The following is a 27,959-nucleotide window of genomic DNA, read 5'->3' on the forward strand; positions in this document are numbered from 1 at the left end:
TCAGACTTGCAATCTTCCAAAAGCTCCTTTTCTGAAGGCTTTTGCTAGAGATCCAAGCCTACATCCCTCAGAGGTAAACTAATGCAGGAGAGCCCCTTTACCTCACAAGCACAACAAGGGGTTTGACTTAGGCCTTTTACACCTCTTTCTCTTTTCTGGGCACATCTTCAGTGCAGCAGCACGCTCCCCCTCACACAAGCATCCCCCACAGACAAAAATCTCCTACATTTTGCAGCAATCCTGCATGAGCAACTTTCATCCAGCAGCTGCTAACTGTTCTTTTTAGCCCCTCCCCAAAAACTCATGTATTTTACTGGGCTGGGGAGATGACAGCAGCCTGAGAGCAAGCCAGGCTTTGAGGAGAGACAAAATGCCCAGATAGCTTTTGTTATTTACTGCCCTGTATCTAATAGTCTTGTGCAGTGTGGTAACTGAGGGAAGACGTGTCTCTGACAGGGAGCAGCCAGATGTCCCTCAGAGGAAGCCCCTCTGCCCTTAGAGGAGCCAAGCAGAGGCAGCCAGGACAGCAGCCAGCAGTACCACCACCATGCTGTGGAGGGACGGTGCGCTACGCCTCTCCTTGAAAAAAATTCTCCTCAGCAATAGCTCTTTTTCTCCTTCCCTCCCTCGCTGCAGGCTACGGCTTTAAAAGAGAGGGGAAAAAAGGCGCGACCTTCTTAACATGGCGGCCGAAGGACGGCTCGCCCCGCCTCCCCGCCCTACGGCCCTTCTCAAGATGGCGGCGCGGAAGGGCCGGCGGCCGGTCCGGAGTGCGCCTGCGCGCCGCGTCCCGGAGTGCAGCGAAATTCCTGGCGGGCGGGGGGAGGAGGAGGTGGTGAGGAGGAGGAGGAGGAGGAGGGAGGAGGGCGGCGGCGGCACGGAGCCACGGCCGCGCGCCCCTGCCAGGGACCCTGCGTGCTGTGGCGGCGGCCGGCGCGGAGCCAGACCCCCGGGGGGCGCGGTGCGGGCAGGCTGAGGGCCACTCGCCGCCGCCTCGGGCTCTCGCAGCACCAGGAGCCGCGCCGTCCCCGCCGCCGCTGGGACTCCCTCCCCGGGCAGAGAGGGGGAGAATGACGGAGCTCCAGTCCGCCTTGCTACTGCGGAGACAACTAGCAGGTACCCGGGCTGCCGGCCGGCGGCGGGGAGGGGGGCGATCCGCGGCGGGGGAGCGGTGGGGAGGGGGGTGGAGGCCGGCCTCTGAGGGGCCGGGGGCCGGGGCCTGCCGTGGGGGAAGGGGCGCCGGCTCGGGGGAGGGGGCGGGCGGCCAGTGAGGCGGGGGGGGGGGGGTGCGGGGGAAGGGGAGATTACGGCCCCCCCTCGCCGCTCTCCTGCCCAGCCGGGAGCTGAGGGAACTAGGCCGAGGGGGGGAGGGGGAGCCTGCCTGGCGATCGCTGCCAGGGGAGCCGGGGGGAGGGGTGCGGAGGGCCGTCATGGCGGGGGGGAGAGTTTCCTTCGCTGCCCCCGTCCCGCCGGGGAAGTGGGGGCTGGCAGCGGCCCTGCTCGCCTGTCCCGTTCCCCCCGCCCCCCCCCCCCCCCCCCGCCCAGCGCCTGGCAGCCTCCCCGGTCCCTTGCGGCCCTGTCTTCCCGGGGCGGGTGGGGGAGAAAGGAGTCGGAGCCTTCCTCCCCGCAGCGTGGGGCATGTCCGCGGGGAAGTCTCCGCGGCGTGAGGGGATGTTTGTCAGGCACCGAAAAGAAGCGGAGGAGGGACGGTGCCCGCCGTGGAAACGGCACCTCAGGCTCGGGGTAACTCGCCCCGCTCCACACACCTTCCTCGGGGGACCTGAGGTGCCCCCGTCCGGCCTCCCCTCCCCGGCTTCCCCCCCCCCCCCACGCCCCTCACCTCCCGTGCCCTGCGCCGGGGAGGGCGGATCGGGACGGGGAGGCCGCTTCTCCCTTTGTTGTCAGGAGAAGAGTCAGGGGCTCTGCAGGCACGGGCTGGGGAGAGGGGGGAGGACCGGGCAGCACCGGGATCCGGGCGGGGATGGGGGGGGGGGGGGGGGGAGTGGAGGCGAACGCGGCTGCCCGCCGCGTGCTGCGGGGGGGAGGCGCAGGGAGGGGCGAGGGGGTCTGCCGGGGGCGAGAGGGCGGGACGGGTGCAGGGAAGGAGGAGTTGGGAAACCGGGTTCGGGGACAGGAACGGCCGGAGCGCCGGGCCCGCGGCGGAGGGGCGCGGGGCGGCCGCTCGGCTCCGCGTCGCGAGTCGCCGCGCCCCCGCCCCCTCCCTTTGTCCCCGGGCGGGCGGGCGGCCGCGCGCGCTGGCCCTGCCTGGGCCGCCGCCACCGCCGAGGGGACCTGGCGCGGCCCGGCCCGGCCGCAGCGCGCATGCGCGGGGCCGCCCGGGCGGCGGGGCGCACAATGCAGCTCCATGTGTCGCTCGCTGCCAGATTTAAAGAGAAACGAGCCGGCGGCGGGGAGGCTGCCACCGCGCCCTCCACCCCTCGCACGTGTACCCCGCGCCCTCCGCCTCCTGCCTCTCGGCGGCCGCCATCCCCTCGAGAAAACGCACAGGTCTGCCCGGCACCTTGGGCGACTCTGATCGCCTTTTTCGTCCTTACGTAAAAAATTGCTTCATACCCAGATAAGGAAATGTGTGCTAGGTGTACCTAAACTCGGGCAAATACAGCGCTGGCTGAAGTTTGCCGAGGAGCGGTATAAAGGGACGGGGTCACTGAGCGGCGCAGGAATTCCTGGAGGAGGATTTTGGCCTGAGACTTCAGAGATGTCTTTGAAAGCGTGAGGGTGGAAAACAACATTGTTAGCAGTAAGGAGGTGAAGTTGCGTAACCAGGTATAGCAAGCTAGACGATGCGTTTGTTGCATCTGCAGCACTTATCTTCTGGTTTTAGTTGATAAGTTTGAGAAACTTCAATGTAGTTAACTATTAGCACAGGATTTTCTACCCCTTTAAGGTGATATTCTTTAAAAAAAAAAAAATCTCACATGTACTGCAACTGCACTCCTGAACATAAGCATGCACCTCTTAATGCCGTAGTAACTACTGAAGTTGTTACTGACATTCAGTGAGGTGTCTGCGTGTCCGGATATGCTAATAAGACTAGGTGTAGGCTTACTACAGGAGCTCCAGACTGGATTCGATGCGAAGCTTCTCCTTCCTATAAATGATCCCTCTAGGGAAACAGTAGTGTAGAATAGTTACTCTCAAACGTGATAAAAATGAGCATCTGGTAACCTAATACAGTTCTTCAGCTGTCTGGAATTTCTCTTTTAACTGACTTAATTATGCTTCATGAAAGAAAGTTTGACATTTAGTTGAAGCTTCTTGGAAATAAGCGTTACCAGTCAGCTTCTGTTGTGTAGTTTTTTTCCTTGTCTTGTGAGGTCTTAAGACCTTCTGTAAGCACAAGCTGCTTGGATATATAAGTAGACTTGTAGACTGTCAGATTTGGGGGTTAATTTCTGTTTACCTTTGTGCTCAGTCTTCTGAAGGCTTCATGTGTAATGGTAAAAACTGGTAAGCTTTTCCAGTTGCCCCTATTACTGATACTGATTCAACTTTACTGACTCAAGTACTGCAGCCATTTGCATGTAACATGCAAGTCTTTTGTGGGTTTTTTGTGTTTTAGGTGGTGTTGGTGCCTCTGGTACCCTTTTACATGTATTAAAAAAAAAAATTGAAACCATGTTAAAAGTGATTGTGAGTGTGCATACTTAGGTGTGTGGTGAGTACTGAAGAAGAGTCTTGAACTCTTCAAAAGTCGCATGTGGAGTATCTGACCTGAGAAAGAAAATAGTTTCTTCCATATGTGATAACCTAAGAACTTCTGAACTGAGCTGAAACTAGACTCTGACACTGCTTTTTCTGATGGCAGGCTACTTGAAGTCGCAATGCAGAGACTGAGAGCTTCATGATGTCTGATCTTCCTTCCCTACTGCTGACTGTCTTCTTCCAAGTCTCAGCTGCTCCAATGTGTCCCTTTGTTTACACCCACACTACTTGTTCTACCTCAAACCAAAAATCAGCATTGTGGTATTCTTTCCCCTGGTGGGGCTGATACTTCAGTCCTCTTGCTACATGCAGCTTTTGCATTATATCAAGTGTGGTGAGTCATTGGGTTGTACCTAGTGGTTGGGTTTTGGAGGACAGTGAACAGGCAGTGGATATGAGTTATGTGATCTAAACTAGTTTAAATTGCTGTAGATCACTCACTTGTCAAATTAGCATTATTCAAGCATAAGAGATCTGGAGTCAGAGCTGTTAGACTTGGAGCAAGACATCCAGAAGCGAAGGGAGGTTGAAGGGAGAATCTGAAGCCCCATATAACGGTGGAGCAGTTGAGGAATATAAAAATCTCTTAATGGGCGAGACCCTCATAGCTTTTTTCAGTGACAAGAGGAAAAAACAATGACAGGAGGAGAAAGGAATGTAAAACAGTAGTTCTCAGAACAGTTACCTGTTTTGTCTCCCATATGCTTTGGTTCTTAATAAAGGCATTATGAGGAGAATGGGTATCTATGGCATGTAGCACTTCAATGAGTTGTTTTAATTCTTGAAGACTTTATTAAAGTGAAGGTCAACTGGTAAGCCTTCTTGTTTGTCAGTGAGGCTTAAAACCAAGGGTCTTATTAAAAATACACAGAACAAAACTTGACAATCCTAGGTTGCTCCCAGAAGTGTATGAAGACAGATTTCCATTTTTTTCTGGAGCAAGCTGGCTTGTATTGTAACTTGAGCAGGTAACTAGTACCACAGCACCATAACTACAACATGCTTGTCAACTGAAGTGGCATGTTCTGGATGCTGATAATGCTCTAAGAGAAGGGATATTTAGTGACAGTCACAAAATGTAACTTCAAGTTAGATGTGGGTTAGTTTTTTGGTTTGCTTTTTTTTCCCCTCCAAATACTAAGTAGCTTAATGGTGCCTTTGCTAATGAAATTTTGAGCTATATCACCAGGGAATTAGTATAGTAGCTGTTTCTGTATTGACAAGTAGCTGTTTTTATATTGACATGTGCTTGCCCCTATTTAGGTGCAAGAACATTTCAAATCAAGATAGTCAGAACTTTGGGTAGTTTTTATGTTTTCTTTTTTTTTTTTTTTTTCCCAAGTGTTTAAAGAAGGTGTTGAGTGTGGGGATCTCTGACTACCAAAGCCAGTTAGAGTGCTAGTCTGTGGATATTTGTAAAGCTAAATGGCTGTTCCTTCTCAAATCAACTTAATTGTAAGCTCTAGCAGATGCTGGAAATACTTAAAATTCAATAAACATATTTGTTCTTATAGATGTCCTTTTATTTTTGAAGGAGAAAGGTACTTTGTTGTGGATTGGTAATAATGTGAAATAGAAGCCATGACCTGTCTGTTTCTTCTTATGGGTAAGGTGCAGGAAAAACTAAAGGAATGAAGTGCCTCTGAACTTCCAAAAAAAAGTCAACAGCAAGTATGTAGATTGGTATCTCACTAGATTAGCAGAATTTACCCCCCAAGGGAGGTGGGTAGAGGATTAACTGTGTTCTCTATACAGCCCCAAAACTTTATGCTCTTTAGAAAGAAGCAGGAGACAACTGAGAGTGTAAAGCTTCTCTTCCAGTCTCCAGAGCGGTCAAGCCCAAGGGTTTTGCAGACTGAGGCATTTCTCTGAATGCTTTTATTTCATCTTTCTGCCAAATCCTTGCTGACACAGAGACTTGTTAGAGTAGGCAGACTTGTCTAGTTCAACCAGCAAAATCATGTAGGGAGGATGCAGTTAAATTGGTAGTGCACAGTGGAACCAGAAGTGCGAGTCCTCTTTAACATAAACATGGATCACTGAAAGCAGGGGAATAACCGTGCCTTTGTTGGCCAAAGTTGTACTGTGTTGTAAATATTCTCCAATTTAGGATACAGAAAACCCCACACTAATACTTATCTCAAACATGACAAACATGGCATTATTTCAATTTAAAGTATATACAGCTCCTATTTCAAAGCAAAAAATGTCTCATTAAAAATTAACAAGTTGGAAAACTGTGTTAAATGCTTAGTGTGACAGTTCAACAATTTTTACTTCCTTGTGTGGAAAAATCTTGCAGTGTAATGTTGAGCTAGTTGAATTTCTGGCAATTACACAGGATTTACTTTCAAAATATTTGAGTAGTGAATTCTGAGGGAATTACAGAATTAAGATCACTATAGATTGAAGCCGAGAGGGCATATCTCTTGGGTGGCTGGTGGTATAAGAAGCCTTTGTTTACAGTTGAGTACTGGCTGTTGGCTTACAGTAGGTTTGTCTACAAGCTAATCATTTGAGTGGCACTGATCTGAAGCATTAAGTTGATGCTAGTCTGCCTATTAGCTTTCTTGGAGAGGTCTGTTTGTATGATCAGTGGTATTCTGTATTATCCTGAATAGTTAGGACTCCAAGGTCCTGCATGGGTCAGACTTAACTTCAGTCATCACTTAAAATGCTATAACCCCCCTGCATATTTTTTAAAAGAAGTCGTTCATGTTTTTAGATAACCGTCAATCTTCGTTGCTCTGATGCTTTTTGGGGTGCTTGTAGATACAGCATGTGTGTACCACTCACCTTAATGCTCCTGCAGTGTAGGGCCCCATTACAGCAGATAAGATAATCCTGTTTCTTGTGAGGATGTGTTGACAGACTCATCAAAGTTAGCTTGCGTCTTGCTGACTATATAGATAATGTCATTGCTAAAACACATGCCTTGTTACAGTGACTAGAGTCTGAGCAGTACAAGCAGCTGGAATTTCTGCTGCACTGCAAATAACATAATGGATGTGACTTGTGGCAAACTTTACTAGCTGCATATGTTAGCTTTTCAAATGTTCCTCTTGCAGAAATGAGCTGAACTCTGCCTCTTCAAAGAAAAAGAGTATTTATGGCAGCAGTTGCAAGGGCGAAGATTCAGGGATGCTGGCAGTTTTGGGAAGTGAAGTTTAGGTAAACCTCAGAATGGAGGGGCTTGATGACTCAACCAGTTGCTTGAACAAGATGAAGCAGTAGCAACCTGCTTCATAAGCTTACTCCCTGATGGGGCGGCTACCAACAGCCAGTTGGCTCTGGGTAGGTCAGCTTACTAATCTTTCAGGGGAAGAACTAAGTTTACCATAAATTATGAGTTCTTTCCTTCTCTGCCCCCCCCCAAACAAGGCTTTGTAAGTTAAACCAAAATATGGACATATCTGGATCTGAGTGTAAAGTGATTTCATTCTGTTCTGTTGGAGAATAGGGGAGTGGGAGAACACTGCTGGAGGTCCTGTGCAATAAGGAGCAAAGTTAATACCTATTGGGAAAACGCTTTCATTAGAAGAATTCCCGCTTTATTGAGAAGATCTTTATTGGGAGATGTTAAATCACCCAAATCCCACTAAAATGTCTTGCCCTGTGTGATTGATAGTGATTCCAACTTTAGTATGAAAGAGTTATCTGTTGCAGAACTGTAAACTGTAAGGATTTGTTGATTTGCTATAAATTCCTTATTTTTTTGGTTTAAGAGGAACTGATCTAGGATATACTAAGTGAATAGTCTTCAAATAAAACCACGTTGTAATTATAACTGATTCTGCCTTGACTCTTCTGTATTTCTTCGTGATTTTTTTGATAATGCAAGAACGTCTTGAAACAGTACATGCATATTCAATTAAGATAGGATTACTTTGTCCCTTCTGCAGTTGGTACAAGTTGTTTTTTAGTTCCCCCAAAGCCCTATTCTAAACAGTTTGACAATAAGCTAACTTCATAGGTAAAACTTGTTTACCTCAAATAGGCATTCTGCTGAATTTCCTTCCTCTGATGTGTTTAATGCAACTTCTGTTTTGATACAGCATTTTGTTTCCAGCATAGTGATTGGGTTCTAATGAAATGGAACTGAACTGAAAGGTGGCAGCTGTTCTCAAACTATGAACTAACCAAATATTGAAATGAGTGTGTGAAGTTAGATGCCTGGAGAAAGAAGAGCAGGTGACTTGAGTGAGGAAGAGGGCATGTGACTCTTGAAACTTGCACTGTGCTTTTTGTCCCAACCTCTGGGAACAGAATCGGGGTAAAACTTTGCATGCAGGCCTCTGCTGTCACAATGTTGCACCTGTTCTCTGCTTCAGTTTTCAGTGGTATGTGGATATCGGTCAGTAGACCGGTCTTGGCAAGATCTTTCACTTATGCAATCTAGTAGGTCTGAGCTTTAGGCTACCGTGCAAGTGTAAATGTTCATATTTGCTTCTCCGTCCTACTCAGGTCCAAGGCTGGAACAGAGATCAGATATCCAGACCTTGTAAGAACACCAAGTATAGCAATCCAGTTGAAATAGGATTCTGTAAAAATAACTGGTCTCCTGGGCATGGATGTCAGCAGGGCCTGTACAGGTTTAGAAAAATAGTAAAGGCTTTTTGATAGAAACCCTTTATAAAGGCTTTCACATACGGTCTTTCTGTATGTGAATCGTTAGTTAAGGGAAACCTATTTCCATGCAGTCATCACAACACCTAGTAGGTCAAGCTGGCTGTTTTTTCAGCTGGCTTGCACTTGGTGCTGATCTAAAAGGGTGATGCTGTCAGGAGTCACTTAGAGAAATATCTTAAAACAATTCTGAATAACAATGTGGCTCAAATTGGGATATGCAAACCTGTTATTCATATTATAAGCAAGAGAGAAAACAAGCTGGAAAAGTGTCCTTGACTTACACAACAACTTATGCATATGATGAGGAAAGCGTCTGATGAACTAACTCCTCAGATATTAACATCTCACTATGGCATAGTCTTGTGATACAGACTTTCTGGTGGATTTCTTAGAATAATGTTCTATTCCTGTCCATAGATTTAAACCACATGCATCTGAGAGCTCTTAGCTCTGTTCAGCGGTGCTGTTTCATGACTGATGTGTATGTGACTGCTCAGAAGATACTTGGATGGAATTTTTTTGTAGCTTCAGTCTGTTGGTAATTTGCAAACAGCTGTTAAGAAGTTAATTAACTTTTCCTGCTGCCCATGCTAAACTCAACTACATTAATATGACTGGCACCTAGGATGATGCTTTTCTTGCCAGATTCTAGCAGTTGTTGCAGTAGACATCTGAAACTCTGTACGCTTCTTTGTAGGTGAGAGAAATAAGTGCATGTAGAATGTGATTCATCTGACCTGTTTTTGACATCTGCTTTGGGATGAGATAATCGTGGAGTCTCAGGAACTGCTTATCCTGATAAGATCTCTGTTGAACACTGCTGAGGGTGACCGTCTCAAATACAGGCAGATGCATGTACCCATCGAATACTTGTTTGACTCTTGAGTGGAAACATGCATCAGACACTGAGGACAAAATGAAAGTGGCATTTCTGTTACACTGAGTGTGATAGATGAATGTGGCCCTGTGCTGCAGTTGGCTCTTCATGGGCAAACCACTGAATGTGTCCTGGTGAGATACTTGCTTCCTTTCAGATGTGGACTTCAGAATCAGGGTTCTTCCAGTCCTTTTAACTATCCTTGTTCTTCCCCTCCTCATACCACTTCCCCCCAACATTCAGACCTTACTGGGAAGGTACTTGTTTTTTTAGTAGACCTGTTCAACCTCCATTTTAACCTGGGTGGTGTAACTGTGCTCGATTCTGGTGTGATGGGATGCACAGTGTGCTTCAAGTAACCTAGCCAGAGAGGGCTATTCAGGAAACAGTTTATCTAATTTTCTACCAAAATTACATGACTGATACTATTTTGAATGTATGTTCTAAATTTACTGCCAAGAACCTTAATTCTAGAAGCATAACTGTTTCACAACTTTAAACGATACTATGGAATTCAAAGGTTTTCATCAGTATGTTTTGTATTTCCAGTGTTTTGTGGAAGCTGATTTGAACAGCAAAGTAACTGGAACACCACCTTCATCTTGAGAGAAAAGACTTGGGGGCTTAGTAGGCACACTGCGCTCTGCAGTTACTTAAGTTACTGAGTGAGACATTGGCTTAATGGCAAACACGTTGTGGGAGGGGGAAAGAGACCTTCCTTCTGTGTATGGAAAGCATGGGACGTTGGAAGAGGACTGGGTTGAGTGTGTGTACACAGAAGGCTTCTATGAAGAGTGCTGCAGAAAGAAAGCATCTCAAATGGGTCATCTCTGTCTTTATGACTCTCGGGTAAAATGGCGCATGGGAACAGATCGTGGGTTAGGTAAACTCAGCTGGCAGGTCAGATCAGTAGCTGGATATCTGTGGTCTAATTGAGACTGTGTGACAGAGCTGTCTTTGAGACCTTTAAGTTGAGATCGATGCCTAAAGGAGCATCGACAGTGTCTATTGGTGGGCACCTCCATGGACTTAAAGGACTATGGGAAACTCCTTGAGAACTGGGACAGTACCAAAGACCTGCAAACTTCTGGTTAGTGTGTTCAGAGGCAGTTTTCAACTAAATAGCTACCCAGAGCTTTTAATTGTCTGTCTTCACGTGTGCCACAAGTCATGCAAACATGGAGCTACAGAATATACACAGTCAAGAAACTTGATTCTTAGCTTATGTCGAGAATAATGTGACACCTTATTACTAAAAGAATTCCAGTCTCTAGTCAAGTTTCTCTGGTACTATAACCTTAATCCACAGACCTGTAGTGGCAGTTATAGGAGCCTCTGCCTCTTCACTTTGAGCTTGTGCCACTGTCCTCTTGTTTGCAGAGCTGAGCTGTGGTCCTGGCTAGAAAGCCGATCAGGAGTTAAAAAAAAAATCAGATAAGACCTCCCCCCCCCCCCCCCCCCCCCCAGCCTTGTCCTCCATCCTTCCAAAACTGCTTCGCTGTGCAAATCCTTTGAAGGCTCTACAGGTGTAGCTGAGGAGATGGCAAGCAAAGTGTGTTGGTGCAGCAGTGCACAAAGCTGTGTAGCACTGCACTGAGATGATTTCTGTGGGCAACTTGCCTGTTAGTGCTAATTATACAACCTCCCTACAAATTATCTGAACTGAGAGGAGAACTAGATTTGTAGAAGTCTGTAACACTGCCCTTATCAACAGGGGGTGACATGTGGAACACTGGAAATTAGTTGCCAGGCTAAAGTTAAGAGTCAAATCTAAAGCTGCTACTGAACTGGTTGGTAGAATCTTCTCTTAAGACAGGTTTGTCTTTACTGCTTCAGTCTCACTCCAAAATAATTACAATGTCTTTCTGAGACTAAAATTGTTCTGTCTTAATTGCTATCTTGTCACTGCCGAAGTGGCTACCAGGAGTGTGTGTGTATCTCGTGCTACGTTTTGTCTGAACTTTTTGGATGAACTTATGGAGCAAGACAGAATGTGATAGAAGTAGATAATATGGAGGGCTCTGGGAATACATCTGTGCAAGGAGATCATGTTACTTTATCATTATCTCAGCCCTTATCTAGAATCAGAGACTTACAACTGGGTATGCAGGCAGAAAGGAAAGTCTCGGAAATCCTGATTGTCCTCGTTTAAGTAATATAACTGTATGGAAGTCACAACTTGGGGTATGGAGGAGTCTAGAATGAGGATTTTCACTTTGTACAGTTGTTAGAAGCTCCTGGACTAGCGCTGAGACTCACAAAAAGCAGCCAAGAAAAAACAAGCATAGTGTATAGCAAATGTAAAGTTGTAATATGGCCTACTTGTTCTGGGAACTGTGTGTAAGCCAGCTAGATGATTTCTTCAGAAGCCTTAGCTAGGACTTCAGCTGTCTGGTCTCTGTGGACTCAATCCACTGGCTGCACAAAAGTCAACCACTGTGCAACTTCCTAAAGAGGCTGCTATTAAAAATAATGTAGAAGCTTATATTTTTGAAAGCTTTTTACTGTAATGTAGCTTAAAATACTCTGAAGTGTTCATATGCAGTGGCTGGCTGGGTGAATCGTCAAGCTGAAAAGTTTAGATGCCGTACATAGCTGCTACATGCAGCCATGGGGCTCTTTCTGCTTAGTCATTTTTGTTGATGCTGTTTTGCTTTTGGATTGGTGAAAATCTCTTGGCTTATGTAAAGGCAGTTTTAGTGAGTGTGGGAACATCAGTAGCTTGGTGTAAGCTAAACACTGGAAACTGGAAGCACAGTATATGGTACTGTGTTGGCTCAAGTTTAAGGCAATGGTAAATTAGTTCTGCTTTAGTAAGAGCTAAACCACTAAAGGAGCAGTGTGTTGTGCTGGCAGATAATGTGGGAGGGTGGGCATTGGACATTAAAGTCTGTTCTGGATTTAAACAACTCAGTTGGATTATGGGCCTTTAGTTTTCCCCACCTCCCAAATCAGGTATTGGTTCAGGACTGGGATTAAAGGAATTGAATGTCTAATTTATAAGCAGCCACAGGATTCTGTTCCCAGTTTGTTGCTGCTTGGCAGCTGTCCAGGTTTGTGCTGCTTTGGCTGTCAGCTGCTGTTGGAGCTGCGAAGGACTCTACCTGAAACTGTTTCTAGACTGAATGTAAGAATTTATTTTTTTCTCTGGGAAGAAAAATTTCATATTATATTAAACTATCAGAAATGCAGAAAATACTGGCAGAAATACTAAACCATAGAGTGTAGTACATAGTAGTAGCAAGTAAATTGCACTTACTTAGGCACGAACATGATGGAAGTGTGCTAATGTACTCATTTATGTTTAAAAAGTACAGCGTATCTCTAGTTAAAGAAAAAATTTCAAAGAAAAACTAAGTGTTGAAAAAATAATGTGGAGGTATTCAGTTCTTTATAGGTGTCTGACTTCTCTTCTAGGACTTGTGGGTTAGCCCTTCAACAGAGCTTTCTAGAGGACCTGCACCAGGAGCTTGTTCCCCCTCTTCCTGCCTGGAGGAGGGAATCGAATCCTATGCTTTAGGAAGCGTATTCATCATCTGTGTGTTCATCTAGGAAAACTCTATTCAGGCTGCAAGTAGTTAACTACAGTAGCTGGTGGGAAATGACAGATGCAGAGAACAGGTGTCTCATTTTCTTGAGGGCAGTGTCAGTGTCACCAGAGGCTCGGGTTGGTGGGCAGCAGTCCCTCTGCCTAGCAGCAGACTTGTGTGGCTGAGCAGAGTGAGTGTGTGCTCCTTTCTTGCCGTGGTGGCATCGCTATTCATTTGGGATTTTGGTGCATGGATTTCACTACTGTGTGTCTCAACTCATGAAGAGATAGGTGGTACTACTAGTTAACTTTTCTGATATGCAGCATTGGCTATATCCAGGAGAAAACCAAAACCAACCAAACCCTAGGGTTCAGTGTTTGCAAGTTTTAACGAGTAGCAGCTCTTACCTATCCATGGTAAAGCAGCCAAGGATGATGTTTTCATGTCCCAGTGCAAAATTTTCCTGATATTTCCTTTTCTGTCTGCCAACCAGCCATTAGTTGATGTTCAGTTTAGCACAAATAATCTGGATGGAAAAAGCTCATTTTAACTTGCCTATGGTAATTCTACATACCTCTACTGGAGAAGATGCCTAAGCTCATGTCCATTGTTTTACCTCAAGTTAAAATATTTGTGCAAGCAGTAGCTATTTGAGCTATGCTTCTGTATTGCTACCGTGGAAGGAAAATGAAAACCTTTCACAAGCAGAGACCGATGTCACCTCCTGTAAAAGTAGTAATGTCATAATTTGCTTTATAGACCACATCTACTGAGCAAATTTCCATTAACTGCTGTAGCTGAAGATTTTTGTCAATGGCTGTCCCTTTCACACAGTTTACAGATTTTCTTCATTACGAGAGTTGGCACCCAGAATCTTATTCCTTCTCAAAGATCTCTAGCAATATAGTGCTGCAAGGTCTTAGGTATGAGTCAGTGTAAGAGCTGACTTTCAATGGGAACAAGCACATGAAAAATATTTCAGAGGATATAAAAAGTTACTTAGAGGCTGAGACAGATGTAAAAAGAAATGAAAATAGCATGAATCAAGAAATAGAGAAGAAAATATGTATGCTTGACTTGAAAACAGTGTGGCATATTTAGATAGAGAGAAGCATGCTGAGTTTTCCAGAGTTTTAACTTCTGGGAGGCTTGTTTACAATCTTATCATTGAGAAGTGGTAACTAGCAAACAATAAGGAAGCTAAGTGGGAGCAGCTTGAGTTTTAGTGGTTTACACAGAATTCAGCATAAACCCTTTTCTCCCTGTGGAAATGCAGAAATGAGGGAACTTGTATTTTGGAGGCTTGAATTCAAGTTTGAAAGTCTTAAGGTGAGATACTCAAATCTAATATTTGCACTCTTTCTGTTGTCTCCTGTAGTTGTGCTGGATATTCTTCTGTATTACAGTACTAATATAATATATGAAAGGATGACTGAAATGTCCTGGACAGAGGTAGCTTTTTTGTACAAGCAATAGATATTTTTTTTTATAAAATCCTGCATGAAAAAGCAGGCTATATTCAACTACTAATGTGGTGGAACTTTTAGTACCTGATGCTGGAGGAATGTCTGTAGTAGGGAGGTAGTAAGGGACTGGTAAAGTCTTCACTTCATGCAAGACACTTAGCTAGTCTGTTTGCGCCTTTCACCTAAAATTAAGTAGAACTCGGGCTCATGCAGCTGTTTCCACAAAGTTTCATAGATGCCAGAGGGTGAAAACTGTTCTGCTTAGTGGAGGTGTGACCATGCTGTAGTTTTTGGTTTCGTTACCTAAGTCTTTGTCCTGCAACTTGAAGAATGAGTGGTTGAGCTGATCTGTTGACCCCTGCTGAGCAGCTTCCAAAAGCCCTTCCCCAATACATTTCTTGCGATTTTAGCATTGAGTCATCTCTGTGGATAAATCTGACTCTGAATTACCAATGGCCAAACAAAGTCAATATTCCTGCTATCTACCTCTTTCTGACCTTTGTCCTTCATGTGAGCTGAGCACTTTCTTTTCCCTGCGTGGATTTAGACTCATCTGTGTAGGGCTTGAATTGATTCTTCCTGCATTTTTCTAACCATGCTTTAAATAGTTAAGAGCTTAACTGTCAAACAGTGACTGCAAGCTTATGGGCAAATCAGTTTGGACTTAATGGTAGCCTTTTCTCCATAAAGGTATGAGGTTCTCGCTTGAAGTTCGTTTGCATGTACCTGAGGGCATTATAAGGACCACTGAATTTAAGTCTGTAATGCCTAGAAATCAACACAAAATACAGCTATTGGGTTTGCAGAGCAGGAATGTGTAAATTAACTGTGCTGTGGAATATCATAATGGGGGCTGTATAATGTCTGACAGGATTTAAAATAAATACAATAGTAATTGTAAAACAAATGAAAAAAAAATCCCTGATTTAATTTGGAAATTACTGACCAGTTGAAGGAATAACTTTTTCTCTCCTTCCCCTGTCCTGAATTCCCAAGATCCATCGGGACTTTGGATGTGCTGTTGGAAATGCTGGATCAAGAATTTCGATTTGACATCAATATGGCAATTAAATTAGTTTTTGACCCAAAGCTATTGGTTAAGAAATGTTCTTTCCCTTCCCCCCAAGCCCAAGTTGAGTTTTAGGCAGAATTCATTTGAGGTGTTTATTTCCAAATCTTATGCTTTTTCCTGGAGCAGGCTGAAAACAAAAAGTCAGCAGAGTCCACATAAGCTTCTATCTGGCAGTAACTGTATGAAGTGGCCCATAAACTTAGAATCCTCTATTGCTCATCAGTAGTGGATAAAATTGAAACAAAAGAAAAAATAAAACCCAAAACCTAAACAGCATAACAGCTTATAGTCTATGCTTTCTTCTAGTAGTTCAGAATGTAGTAAATCATTATCTCCAGAATGCACTGGGCACAGGTCTCAAACGCTTTCAGATTCTGAAAAAAATCATTTAAGGGAAGTAGGATGTTACTTTTAAATAAAAACATAGTGTGACTTTGTTCTTCTGTTAACATTTTCTAGAGTTTAAAGATAGACTAGTTTAATCTGGCTTCTCAGGGTTCTTATAAAGCAGTATGGCTTTTTTGTTAGTAGAAAATCTGTTTTCAGACTTGCACACACACCTATTGGTATCTAGTTCAGGACACCACGTCCCACAGTTCTGAGTTATTTTGGCCCTTCTGCTCATGATGTACGTAGATACAGAGTCCGACTGTGGGTCTCTGCTCTGGCAGCGTGCTGTTGGGTGTGGCAGGGAGTTGAGGCTACTCACCCAGGCCATAAATCCATCAGTAGGCGCCAAATCACGGAAGGTCATGGGGTTTTTTGGTCACTATAGAGGCATGAGCGAAACCAGCGAATGCATATCATAGACACCTAAAGTCACTCTTAAATTCTTTTTCCTACACAGAGCTCAACAAAAATCCAGTGGAAGGCTTTTCAGCGGGCTTAATAGATGACAATGATCTTTATCGATGGGAAGTCCTTATTATTGGTCCTCCAGATACACTATAGTAAGTACTGATACTTATACAGAAACTTAAGTGAACTCGGATTTACTAGTTCTAGTTTGGTCTAAGTGAGAAGTTAACCTAAATCTTCATACTAAGTTAGGTAATGCTGTTCTGTTGCTAGTAAAATACCTGTAAATAGCTGAATTTGCTATGTAGAAGTTCTAAACTGCTTTGCTCCCCTGGGAAAATGCAACACTAATCCCTTTGTACTTGTGTAGAAATGAGAAAGACTAGGCTATACTTAGAGACAGCTTCTATTTTCTTACACAGTTAAGAAAGGCACGTATAATCCACTATTTGCTGTTACTGCTGCGAGGCTCTAGTTTAGCTGTTAGTACAGTTTTAAACCATTACAACTTCATGCTGGTGATTGTAGGAAAATATTCAAGAGGGATGCAGTTGGGGAAACTGCAGCAGACCGTAGAATTAGCCTCAAGTCCTGTCAGGTGGTGTGACCTAGAGTACTTCAGTGTTGATCAAATGGGAATTGTTGCCAAACCTTGCACAGTGGGCTTCAAAAAGCTTATATCTTTATCTTAAGGACTGGGTTCTTTAATTGACATTTGAACACACAACTACGCAGTTCATCCAGTAACTTATTTTTTTGGACTTCAAGTTCGCTGTCTTTTTGCACTGCTATATACCTGAAACACTCTGGCACATGCAGTGTGATGGTTTTGTTTTGGGTTTTTTGGTTTGGTGGGGTTTTTTTAACAAAAAAAAGAGCTCTGGCTAATTGAGAGAACAGTTTCTCATAGAGGTTATAGATGATCATCTACTCTAGCTCCTGCGAAAAGGTTCTATGCCCAGAAGAGGCCAGTTTAAAATGTAGCTCTTGAAGATGAACTCTGTTCTCCTTCATTAAGCTGTTCCAGTGGTAAATTACTGATACAAAAAACCTGGTGACACTTACTTGAGGTCAATTTTAGTTCTAACATGAAGTATACCTCTGTCCGCAGACTTCTGAATAAGTACTTAAGCACAGTAATAGAATTGCTTTGCTTCTCCTCAAGCTCACTATATTGTGATTCTCAAGTCTTGCATGAGATCAATTCTCCAACTTCTGTTGACCTCTTTTGAGCAGTCTTGTAGTGGGTCCGTTATATTCTCATGGCCATTTTATAAATGCTGTCAGTAAAGAAATACTGTTTGTAATTGAACCTCTTCTTAGATGCTAAAATTGCAATAGCATTTTTTCCCACTTCAACAAGCTCTTTTTGAGGCTTTTTAGATAAGCTCTCTTCTGTTCCAGGCCCTAGTTGCTGCTTTTCAGGGTAGTAGTATACTGAATCCTTCCTCCCTGGTCTGTTTTATGACAGCAGTAGAACGTAATAGTTTAACCAGGCAGCTTAAAATTTTCAAACTTTAGTTTCATTTCAGGTTCCACTTTATTTATTCTGAGTTTACCTAAAAAGACTTTAGACTCAGTGCATGACTATTCTGATAGAGACCCCTTTATCAGGAATATTGCTAATAATGGCACTGATCTCCCTTAATTGACAGCTGTATTTTGTTAACTGGTTTCTAATGTGTATCCAATTAAGAGGTGTATTTATATGTAGTTGATGAGGGGCAACCAGGGATGCCGGACAGCCTAGTAGATTTTTGGATCTGCTTCTTTAAAAAGGGAAGGAAGAATTTTCTCACTTTGAAAGAAAGAACTTAACTGGTTTGGGGTTATCAACAAATGTAATGTAACTCTCCTTTGTCTTGACTAGTATGGATGTTAAAATAGCCAGTGTTTCTGGAATTCTTACCCTTCCCAGGATCAAGGATTCCTTGGAAACTGCCTGCCTTTTCTAAAACTTGTGGAAAATAAATGCTGTGGGTTCAGATTCCCTCAGCTGTTTTATTCTAAGAGCCAAGTCACTTAAATGTAGTGCTTTTTGGGTCTGGGTTTTTTTTTTTTTTGAGACACTTGCTAGAATTGCACATATTTGGTTAGTGGTTGTAAAAGTTGTTGTTTTCTTAGTAGCCTGTGGGCTTTGGATACTGATTCCTACTCCTTTACAAATACAGGGAAAAAAAAAAATTGCACTGCACAGCTTTGTCTTTACACCAACTCTTTTGTCTGTGTTGCTGCTGAGGAGTAGCTTGTCATACTGCACATCTCATGCCACCTTCTTTGGAGGTTATGTTCCAGTTTTTGTAATGTCTGTGTCTGTAATTTCAAATTTTTTTACAAACTTCAATTACAAGGAGTGACAGTAGCAGGGCAAACATTACAGTACTTTCATTAGCAAAGTATTCCATCTGTAAGGCTTTCCATTTAGTACAGGCCTTCACATTTTTCAAAAGGGACTATTCCTGGGTATTGAAACCTAGCTGTTAAAAAAACCAAAGCACCAACAGACTCTTATCTTAATTAAATATGGGCCTGTAACTCCACATAAAAACTGGATGTTTTTTGTTTATTACTGTTTTCCAGTTCAGTGGGTAACTGTAATGCAGAATTCTTCACTGTCATGTCTGAGTCCCTTTAGCTCAGTGTTGAAAAGGTAGTATTGGAAGTCTTTTTACAAAGTAATGCTGTAGACACAACTATAAAGCTTTCTGTAACTTTTCACTGAGGCTCACTGCTGCAGAGTGATACCAAGAAATTAGGACTGAGGTGTCTAAAGGAATAAAATAAACAGGTATCTGCTGGGCTGTACTTGAGAAGGGGAGTTATTGGCAATATTTTCTTTTTGCTGTTAATAAATGTACAGTGGGGAAGAATGTAAGTTGTAATTTCAGATGGTGAATTCCTTGGCAGTTTTTTGATTTTTGTATGTGTGGTTTTTCCCCTCTGGAACATCATCCTAATTCTAAAAAAGACATAGTGTTGGGGAACTGGCAGTATCTTGTGAAAGGATCTTCTCAATCTAGAAACTCTTTGCATTGCATATGGAAACGTTGGTACTGTTAATTACCAACAGCATGTTGAGCTGTGTGAGGGGTAAACTTAGAGCTTTTGATATATCAGTAAGTTCCAATCTTCAGCTTAAGCTTACAAGAAACTCTACTAAGATATTTTTGATTCCCCAGTGAAGGTGGTGTTTTCAAGGCTCATCTTACTTTTCCAAAAGACTATCCACTGAGGCCGCCAAAAATGAAATTCATCACAGAAATCTGGCATCCAAATGGTAAGAAATGTCGAAGTTTCAATTTCTTTTTGCAATTAAGAACTAAAATGCAATGAAGACAAATTACATTTCTGTTCATGTTAGAAATATGAAACTCTGCATTTATTTTGCCATCTTCACTTCATAAAGAAGTAATAACCGTGGCAGAGTTTTTAATAGTGCTGCTCTGAGAGACTGCTCCTAAAGTATTTTCAGAAGCTACTGAAAGTAGCTGGTAACAGTTCTTGGTAACTGTTCAGGGTTTTTTTTTTCTTTTTTCCTAAGTGCGAAATTCTGGTCTGAGTTGAAACTTGACTTCTATAGCTGCCTTTTGTTACATGTTTCATCTTAGTATTACTAACTTGGTAGTTCAGTACAGAAGGCCCAAGTTTGATCTCCACTGAAGCATGGAAGGAAATAACAGCATCTTTTAGTCTCTCCAAAGAAGACTCCTCATAATGTTTCATTTACGTATGGACTGAAGGATATAGATGAGAGTTAAAATAAAATGGAAGAAGGTTTTTACTGGGAAGGAGGCATGCTCTTCAGTTTCTAAAGATGTTATTGAAGTTGTGGATGTTGAAAGCTGGGAGGAGACCAGCAGAGTGCTCCGATCATAAGGGACAGGGGGAATATTTTGATGCTGTGTTGGTTTCAGCTCTGGAAATATCAGAGTACTTGTCAGGCAGTTTCTAATTCCAGCAGCCTAAATCATATTCCAATATATTGCAGTAACATCCAGCTGATGCTGTTGCTGTGGAAAAAAAGTCACTCTCTAGTTTGCTGAACTTAACAGAAAAAGCTTTAGTGGAAGCCTATCTAAATAGTCTTGAAAGTTGCAGCATGATGTTAGAATTTCTTCCTCCCCCCATGTGCCCTCTCTGCCGGAAGTCCAGCCATAATAACAGACTTCCACTAAGCCCCATTTATTACAGATTGTGTTCTGTAATAGTTAATTACTTTCCTTTTTTATAAAGTGTCTTCACTAGCATGTTTTCAAACTAGCTGGAGTGAAGATTAACAGTTCCATAACTATTCTGAAGAAATGCCAGCGTGTTGTTCATTACTGAAATATGCCTTGTTCTATTTTGTAGTTGACAAGAATGGCGATGTCTGCATTTCAATTCTTCATGAGCCTGGAGAAGACAAATATGGCTATGAAAAACCTGAGGAACGCTGGCTTCCCATTCACACAGTGGAAACTATAATGATTAGTGTTATTTCTATGCTGGCAGATCCCAATGGTGATTCTCCTGCTAATGTTGATGCAGCGGTAAGATTTTTCTTGGTCTGCCAGTTGTTTTCAGTGTAGAAACCTAAATTTGCAATGGAGTTTGCTTCTAGTTTGACAAACAGTACAGTAACTTGTGGAAGAACTTTTTATATCGCAGGCTAAGGCTACCTTTTTGTTGGGAAAAGCAGTCATGTTGTGAAACAGAATTACTAGTTAGCCCTTGGGAGATTTCTTACAGATTGCAAAGGAAAGATGCTGTCAGATTTCATAGGCAGTGGTTTAATTTCTGCTATGCAATAATGCATTTATTTATAGTAAATAACTTGTGCACAGAGATACTTAATGGATAAAGCTCAGCTCCTTTAGTCTTGCAAAATTTAAGGAAGCTGGCTGTAAAATCCTGTGTGGCTATATACACATAGTGGTCACAACTGTCATTAAGTTCATCTGCGGAAGTTAACATATTCTGGAACCTTTTTTCGTTCCTAGTATGTTGGTATAATGAACCAAAATTTTTGTTTTGGAAATTGCATAACCTGTTAACAGATTTATTGATTTGAATGGAAGGAGAAAATGTGGGGTCCCTCGGTATAATTATGATGTGACTATCTGCATACACCTCTCTGCAGCAGCCTTCCTGAATCATGGATTAAAGCAGAAGGTTTGACTCTGTAGGTCTGTATTTTGAGAACATACTTGAAGGCTTCACTGGGCATCTGGCCTTCAACTCTGGAAGTTGTCCCAGATTGGAATGGCTAAGGAGTGGGGAAGAATGGTCTGGTTTATAGTTGAAGACCTGGGTGAATCTGCAGTAAGATTTCTGTCATAAGTGAGATGCAAATGTTTCATGCAGCATAGTGTTTCTGGAGCGTGGCCTATTCTGCGTGGGTGTATAAACACAGCTATCAGCTCTCTAGAAGAGCTGCATTTATAGCAGAATAGCAATTAGATTAATAACTATTTGTGGTGGGGAGGGAAAAAATTCTCAGTTCTCGGGTGAGTAGGGGAACAGACTTCAGGCCCCATTCATCTGAGATACGCCAACATACTTTACTTTGAATTACTCTTGAATTGCAGTTCCGCAGTGACTAATATGTGCTATCCCCTCACAAAAGAGAAGTTCTAGGTCTTTTAACTGGGGGAGTGAGGAAAAGGGAGATGGCAATCAAAAGATGCAAAGTTTTCTAGAGGAATGTTACCCTGCTCTGTCAAGCTAACTATACTTTCCCAAAGTGGGTGGGACTTCAGTTTCCTGAAGCCTTTGATCTACTATGCTGCTAGTATTTCCAAAGGTGGTTGAGCTCTGCTGAAAAATAATCATGGGAATAGTCTTATGTGGAACAAACTTAATGGGAATTAAAACAAACACACACAAAAAGTTGTAGTGAAGAATTCCCTCCTTCAACATTCTTTTGAGTGTTGGACCCCCCATTTTTGTGTCATGTTACTGGTGGAAACAAATACCCAGGACACGTGGACTTTTTCTGCTGGCAAACCTGAGAGCACTGGAAGGAGCAAGTTATTAATGAAATGCTAAAAGTACAATTAGAATTCCTCAGTTTACAAACTCATGTATGTTGAATGTAGCTGACCTAACACTGGAGAAAGCTTATACTTTTAGCTATGCTTGTCACCTTCCTAGCATCATAAGCTTTTTAATCTTTCTGTATTGTGCCCCACTCTCTGCCAGCTACTTCAGGACTGATTTTTATTTTTCCCCTCTTTTTTTTCCTCAGAGAGAGATATTAGAAAACTATGAATTTGTTTACCTAAACCTTAGGGTAAAGTTTGAAAATGTCTTAAGGAAATACAACATTTTCTAGCCCAACTTGAAAGAACAAAAACTTAAATCCAAATCCAACTGTGAAGGCAGTACTGAGGCATCACTTTAGATGCTAGGAACTATTTTTCTGACTGTGGTATTAGATGTTCCAAGTAACTTTTAAACTTAATGTGCTGCTTGAGCAGCTTTGCATCTCCTGCTGGGTTGTAGATTGCATCCTATTCATATTAACCAGAACATACTCATCAGGGTAATGAAGAATCAGCAGCTCATGTGCTTTATACTGAGCTGCTATCAAGGTGTCTTCTACTTAGTTTACTAAGTACAGGTTTACTGCAGCAACAGTATTTGGCAGTTACTAAAATATACTTTGCTTTCATTAATTTCTAGTTTTAAGTGAGTCTAGAGAATAAGGTGTTACAGGCAGTTCACAGCATTATAGGAGCAGGGCATATACCTGCGTCCTGGAAAAATGTTGGAGTACTGTTTCTTGGACTGGGATTAAAACGAGGGACAGGAGCCTGAATAGATATTGTGAGAAGCAAATGGAACAGTTCATGACCCTAGATAAGAGTTTTGGAGAAATTGCTGTCAAACTGGAAACTTTGCTTGATATTCAGTTCTGAACACTTGCTTCATAGAAGTACAAATATAAAAGGTAGAAACAAAAACTAAGAATCTGAAGCTAGGAGGGAACAAATTCAATGCTTTTCTTGGCCTTAAGCCATTTTGTATAAGCTGTCCTATATCCCAATCCAAGGAACCAAATGCTTGCTGTGTTAACTGCTGAAAAAGAACAAATTAATTAGTACCCATATTTGTGCTTTCACTGGAAAGATAAGACATGCTGGGCTCTGCAGCATGGTAACTGGCTAGGTGAGCTTGGAGGTGGTGAATGTTAGGATATGCCAGTTATCCTAACTTTTTCTCACTCGTGTGCTACAAACTTCACTCCAAGTAGAGGGTGAGAAGGTGGTGTGTGCTAGGTTGCTTCCTCACCCCTGCAGTAAGAATATATTGCTTATATCAAAAACTAAGAACTGTAGAACTTATTTCATAAAATAAGGGGTTCTTCATATTTTCCCACCACTTCTTGCCTAAGTGTAAGGCAGTACCCAACACGTCAACCTTGGTCACATCATGTGATGCTCCTGTGTTTTCATCTGAGCTCATCACGAGGCTGGCACAAAAAACTTAAAAGTGGCTGCACTTTTTCCTGTAGGCTTTTGTGATACCACGGTGTGGACACCTCCGAGTTTGGACTTACCTCTTGCCTATCTTCCTGTTCATCTTTATCTTTGTTCTTCATCTATGCACTTCTGAAATCACATACCTGTCACAGAGACCGTCCCCATAGGTGTGCTGAGTATTCTGTTAAGGTCTTTCTCATGGAGCCAGTATCTTGCAGCCATATCTAACTAGGAGGTGTTTTCTTTCTAAGGACACTGCTGTGTCTCTTCTGAATACCGTGACTTCTGTATTTCTATCCTGGAGTGTCCTGGCTAGATTGAGTTGAAACTGTCCTAAAAAAATCTCAGAATAAGTACTGGCTCCACAGTAGCTGTGTATATTTTTTCATCACTGCAGTTAAAGACATTTTCTCTAACCCATAACAGTAGTTTTGGTCTACAGTTTGAGTTTGCTGCTGCTTTGCAGGCTGAAGTAAATAGATGTCAGGCTAGACATTGTGAAATACTGGTAGCCACCAGGTTAGTCTTGGACAATACCTAAAATCCAACGGGCAAAGGCTGTGTCCTCACTGTCTTGTGAGCAGCTTGCATAGAGACTCAGAGCAAGCTTTCAAAAGCCCTGAACGTCACAGGTTTTCAGTGACTAGCTCAGTGATTGTAAGCAATTTTAGGTGTTGACTAGATGGCTAATGTCTGAAAACATAAACACCAAGAGTCTTCCTAGAACTTGTACATTGTTATAGGACTGACATCTGAAAGCTGTCTATTCAATTACAGAAAGAATGGAGAGAAGACAGAAATGGAGAATTTAAAAGAAAAGTTGCCCGCTGTGTAAGAAAAAGCCAAGAAACTGCTTTTGAGTGACACTTATTCAGCAGCTAGTAGCTTCACTTTTTTCAGGGTAAGTATCCTTCTAAAGACAAGTCAGTTACCTGAGTTGAGGATTTCCTGCCTAAGTGTTGCTGGATTTATTTTTTTTTTTCCTCAAAAGCAAAAAACCTAAATCTTTCTTCTCAGCTGCATGATCTCAGTGGAGTCCTTTGGCTGTATGTGATACTAAAGACTAAAAGAGTTTTCAAGAGCAGTAACAGCCCCTTCTGCCATGACTGGGGAACTTCTCTAGTACTCTTGCATTTTTGCTGTTCAGGAGTTGAAATTCTCTTTATCAATATTCATCCTGCTTTATTAATAGCGCCTAGGGGTTACTAGAGCTATAATAGAAGGGAGTAATCATTCTTTCTGTTCATTATTGTGAAGAACGCTTGTTTGAATCTTAAAAGCATCCTGTCTTGCTATCTCAAGTTCATACATAGATATATATGTGTTTATCTTGCAGATGTTGGTGGCATGTTGCATGTAGGCTTTAAATAAGACTTCAGTGAGTTTGTTAGGAACCATTCAGAAAGGACTGCTTCAGGGGTATCTATGGGAATTTTAATAGAAAGTCTGTTAGCATATCAGAAAGGATCAAATTGAGATATTACCCATCAATAATATCAAGAAAGGTGGTATTCTCTTCAGCAGCTCAGAAAACTTTTACTGAAGAAGGCTTAGGAATAGCCTCAGAATAACAGCTGTATTCTGTTTGGATGCTGAAGAGCATGGACAAGTTTTAACCTGAGAGTAGGTGACATGATATTTGTACTTTATGCCACCCTGTTAAAAACGAGTTTCTGACTCAAGATGCTTACTCTAATTTGAACAATCCCATCCTAGTTTTAATGGGGCTTTTTTTTTTTTTTTACAGTAAGTTCTTGTAGAAAACTGTATTAAAATGTCACCCTTAAATACCTGGCCTTTGGTCACTTTAATCTTGGTATGCCAAGGAAAAACTTCCTCAACTAGCTAATAATTTTCCACTAATTCTTTTCAAAGCAAAACAGAGCTTCATGTTGAAGCTGCCTTTTCGTAATGGTTGGTTTGGCAGATAAACTACTCTGACCCATTTGGCTGGAGAAGCCCAAACCCACATGTGCTAGTTAGCTTTGGGTTGGGGAGGGAGAAATGGCACTGTATGTAGTTTAAAGGGGTTGTACTGTCTGAACAACTAGAACAGCTTACTGAATGCTCCTGGGTTTTTCTTCACCAAGGTTGTACAGGAGATACTTCCTTTCTTACACTTTTGTAAGAATTGTGGGGGTTGGGGGTTGGGGAAGGCTCCATCTGTGACAAACTAGTACTGCAGTATCTCTTCTCTGCAGAAATGCTTTGATTGAACGGAACTTTCTCCAGTAGAGAGGAAGCATGAAAAATGCTTAATATTGATCAAAAGACTAAGCAAAGGAACTGAATGTCTTGTACAACTGCCTATAACTAGAGCGTAAGAATTGTAATGCAGCTGACAGCTCTTTCTGTCTTGGAGAAAGGGAGTAACTGTAACACTCCAGAGTATCCTTAACTAACCTCCGCTCTGTTGCCATGTTAAACTTGGCCATAGTGAAACAATGCTCATGACAAATATTTAAGTAATTGGCTGTGTTGCTTTTTTTGGAAGGCGAAAGCTTTTCTAAGTCCTGGTGACTCCTCCTAAGTAAGTGATGGGCAATGAATTGGATGAGAAGGGGCCATATAGCTGGTTTCAAACAAGCACACTCTGACTTGGTAGCTGTGGTGTTACTGCTTAATGAAGCACTGCTGTGCCATTTTGTGCTGCACTTTGCTGTTGAAGCAGCATCCGTCATTCACAGTAAGTGATTCATGGAAGTTTCAATGATAAATTTACAAGTGTTTAGCCCTATGTGTGAATAATCAAACGTCTGTACACTATGCACTTGACAAGCAACATGAGTAACAGGAGCCTGAAAGTCTGATAGTTGAGCTTGGATACACAGTATGCTGAACTAACTCGAGTCTTTCTCAGGTGATGATTTGGGATTTATGCATCTTCTGTTTAGAGGTATGTAAAGTTCTTGAACAAGTAATGATTATCTTGCTTGAGCCTGAAACACTATTTAACATATTTAAAATAATTGAAGATGATGAGGGGTTTTATTTTAATACTTGTGATTTCTTTGTAGGTCTCCAATTGAGAAACATGGCACTGGTTTTTTTCCTGCACTCTACCCACCTATTGCTGGACTTCTGTTGTTAAAGTTGGCAAACTGGCTGGAACTGGGCTGCAATAAAACATGCCAGTTATCAATGCTGACAAGAGCCTAACAAGTGCCAACACACGATGATTACACATTTTGAAATCTAATGAACTGCTTTAACCTTCAGGAAGAATTGTAAAGATGTGTACATAGCACAACATGATCCGGATAATATATATACTGTTCATGTACATCCACAAATACACATTGTACCAAATAATGCTGTCTGTAGTTAGGAATAGAATTGTGTAAATTCTAAAGATTTTAGCAGGTTTTTCTCTCCCTGTTCATTGTTTCCTAGCAGTTTAAAAAAAAAAAAAAAAAACCAACAACAACTTGTGAAGCATGTCAAACTAAAACCAACCAGGATAAAGTTGTTTCCCCTCCCCCCCTTTTAATTTTCCTTTGACCCACTGAGGCTTAATTAAAATATCTTGCTTATTAAAGTTTAGTATCTCTTTTTTTTTGTTTTTGGAAATGTGCTCCCTTTTATTTCCCCCATCAGAACTTAAATTTTTCCTAACTAAACCCTGAAAGGATTTGATACCAATTATTTGTGTCTTGTTTTGTAATGACCTTTGTCAACTGAAAGGTGCTTTCCCCCCCCCCCCCCCCCCCCCCCCCCCTTTCTTAAACCCAATTGCACACACTTCTTGAATTGGGTATAGCAATAAAACTGGCCATGGAGCACCCTTGAGCAGCCTGCTGGATTTTTAACTTCCAAGGGACTTGAGCGCTTTCATTTGGAAGTTCAGTTGACTAAGTTAGTCCAAGATAGGAATGAGCTGTTTTTATGGGTGAATTTTTTTTTTTGCCTTTTTCACTGCCTGTTTGTGGGGTGGGGTGTGTGTGGGGGAGGCTTGGTTTTTTTTCTCAAGGTTGAGTTCAAGCATGCACATCTGTAGGCTTTCAAATGACTAACTTCTGGGTTTGGTATCAAAAATAGTTTCCCTCCTTTTCTCTTTTCTGTGGCCCTTCATATTCTTTGCCTTCTACTTCAGCGTTTTCCTCACCTAATGTACAAAGAAAATTGCGATGTATATTTTCATGTAATTTGATTTTTGGAATTCTGTCACCTTCTGTAGTGAGTTCTTCCAAAATATAATTTTTTCCAATAATAATGTGTCAAACTGGCTGTCTTGAGTATCTGAATAGGAAGGGTAACTGCAGTTGGAGCACATCTTACCTAGAAATCTTCAACAACATCAGCAAACATTTGTTGAATTTGTCATACTGTATTTCATCTTGAAATGATTAAAAAGCAAACAAAACACACACCTTTCTTCCTATTGTAACCATCTTTGGC

General features: G+C 42.3%; 1 protein-coding gene across 6 annotated transcripts; it reads left to right on the top strand.

Annotated features, from left to right (window-relative positions):
• The first annotated feature begins 847 nt into the window (after positions 1–847).
• Positions 848–27,928, top strand: UBE2G1 (ubiquitin conjugating enzyme E2 G1). 6 transcript variants are annotated; one of them, XR_012625788.1, is made up of 7 exons: positions 848–1,116; positions 16,148–16,250; positions 19,278–19,375; positions 20,449–20,627; positions 24,339–24,462; positions 26,056–26,247; positions 26,579–27,928. XR_012625788.1 is itself a non-coding variant. In XM_074845573.1 (7 exons), exons 2-6 carry the CDS (start codon positions 4,033–4,035, stop codon positions 24,423–24,425), a joined length of 495 nt encoding a protein of 164 aa, XP_074701674.1. In that variant the 5' UTR covers positions 849–1,116; positions 3,830–4,032; the 3' UTR covers positions 24,426–24,462; positions 26,579–27,928. The 6 variants fall into 6 exon arrangements, 4 of the variants coding, with proteins under 4 accessions (XP_074701674.1, XP_074701673.1, XP_074701675.1 ...); XR_012625787.1 differs by lacking the exon at positions 26,056–26,247 and adding an exon at positions 26,422–26,457; XM_074845573.1 differs by lacking the exon at positions 26,056–26,247 and adding an exon at positions 3,830–4,060 and having other exon boundaries at positions 849–1,116.
• Positions 27,929–27,959: the final 31 nt, after the last annotated feature.

This window comes from Strix aluco, chromosome 19 (assembly GCF_031877795.1).
Source record: "Strix aluco isolate bStrAlu1 chromosome 19, bStrAlu1.hap1, whole genome shotgun sequence".
Classification (NCBI taxonomy): Eukaryota; Metazoa; Chordata; class Aves; order Strigiformes; family Strigidae; genus Strix; species Strix aluco.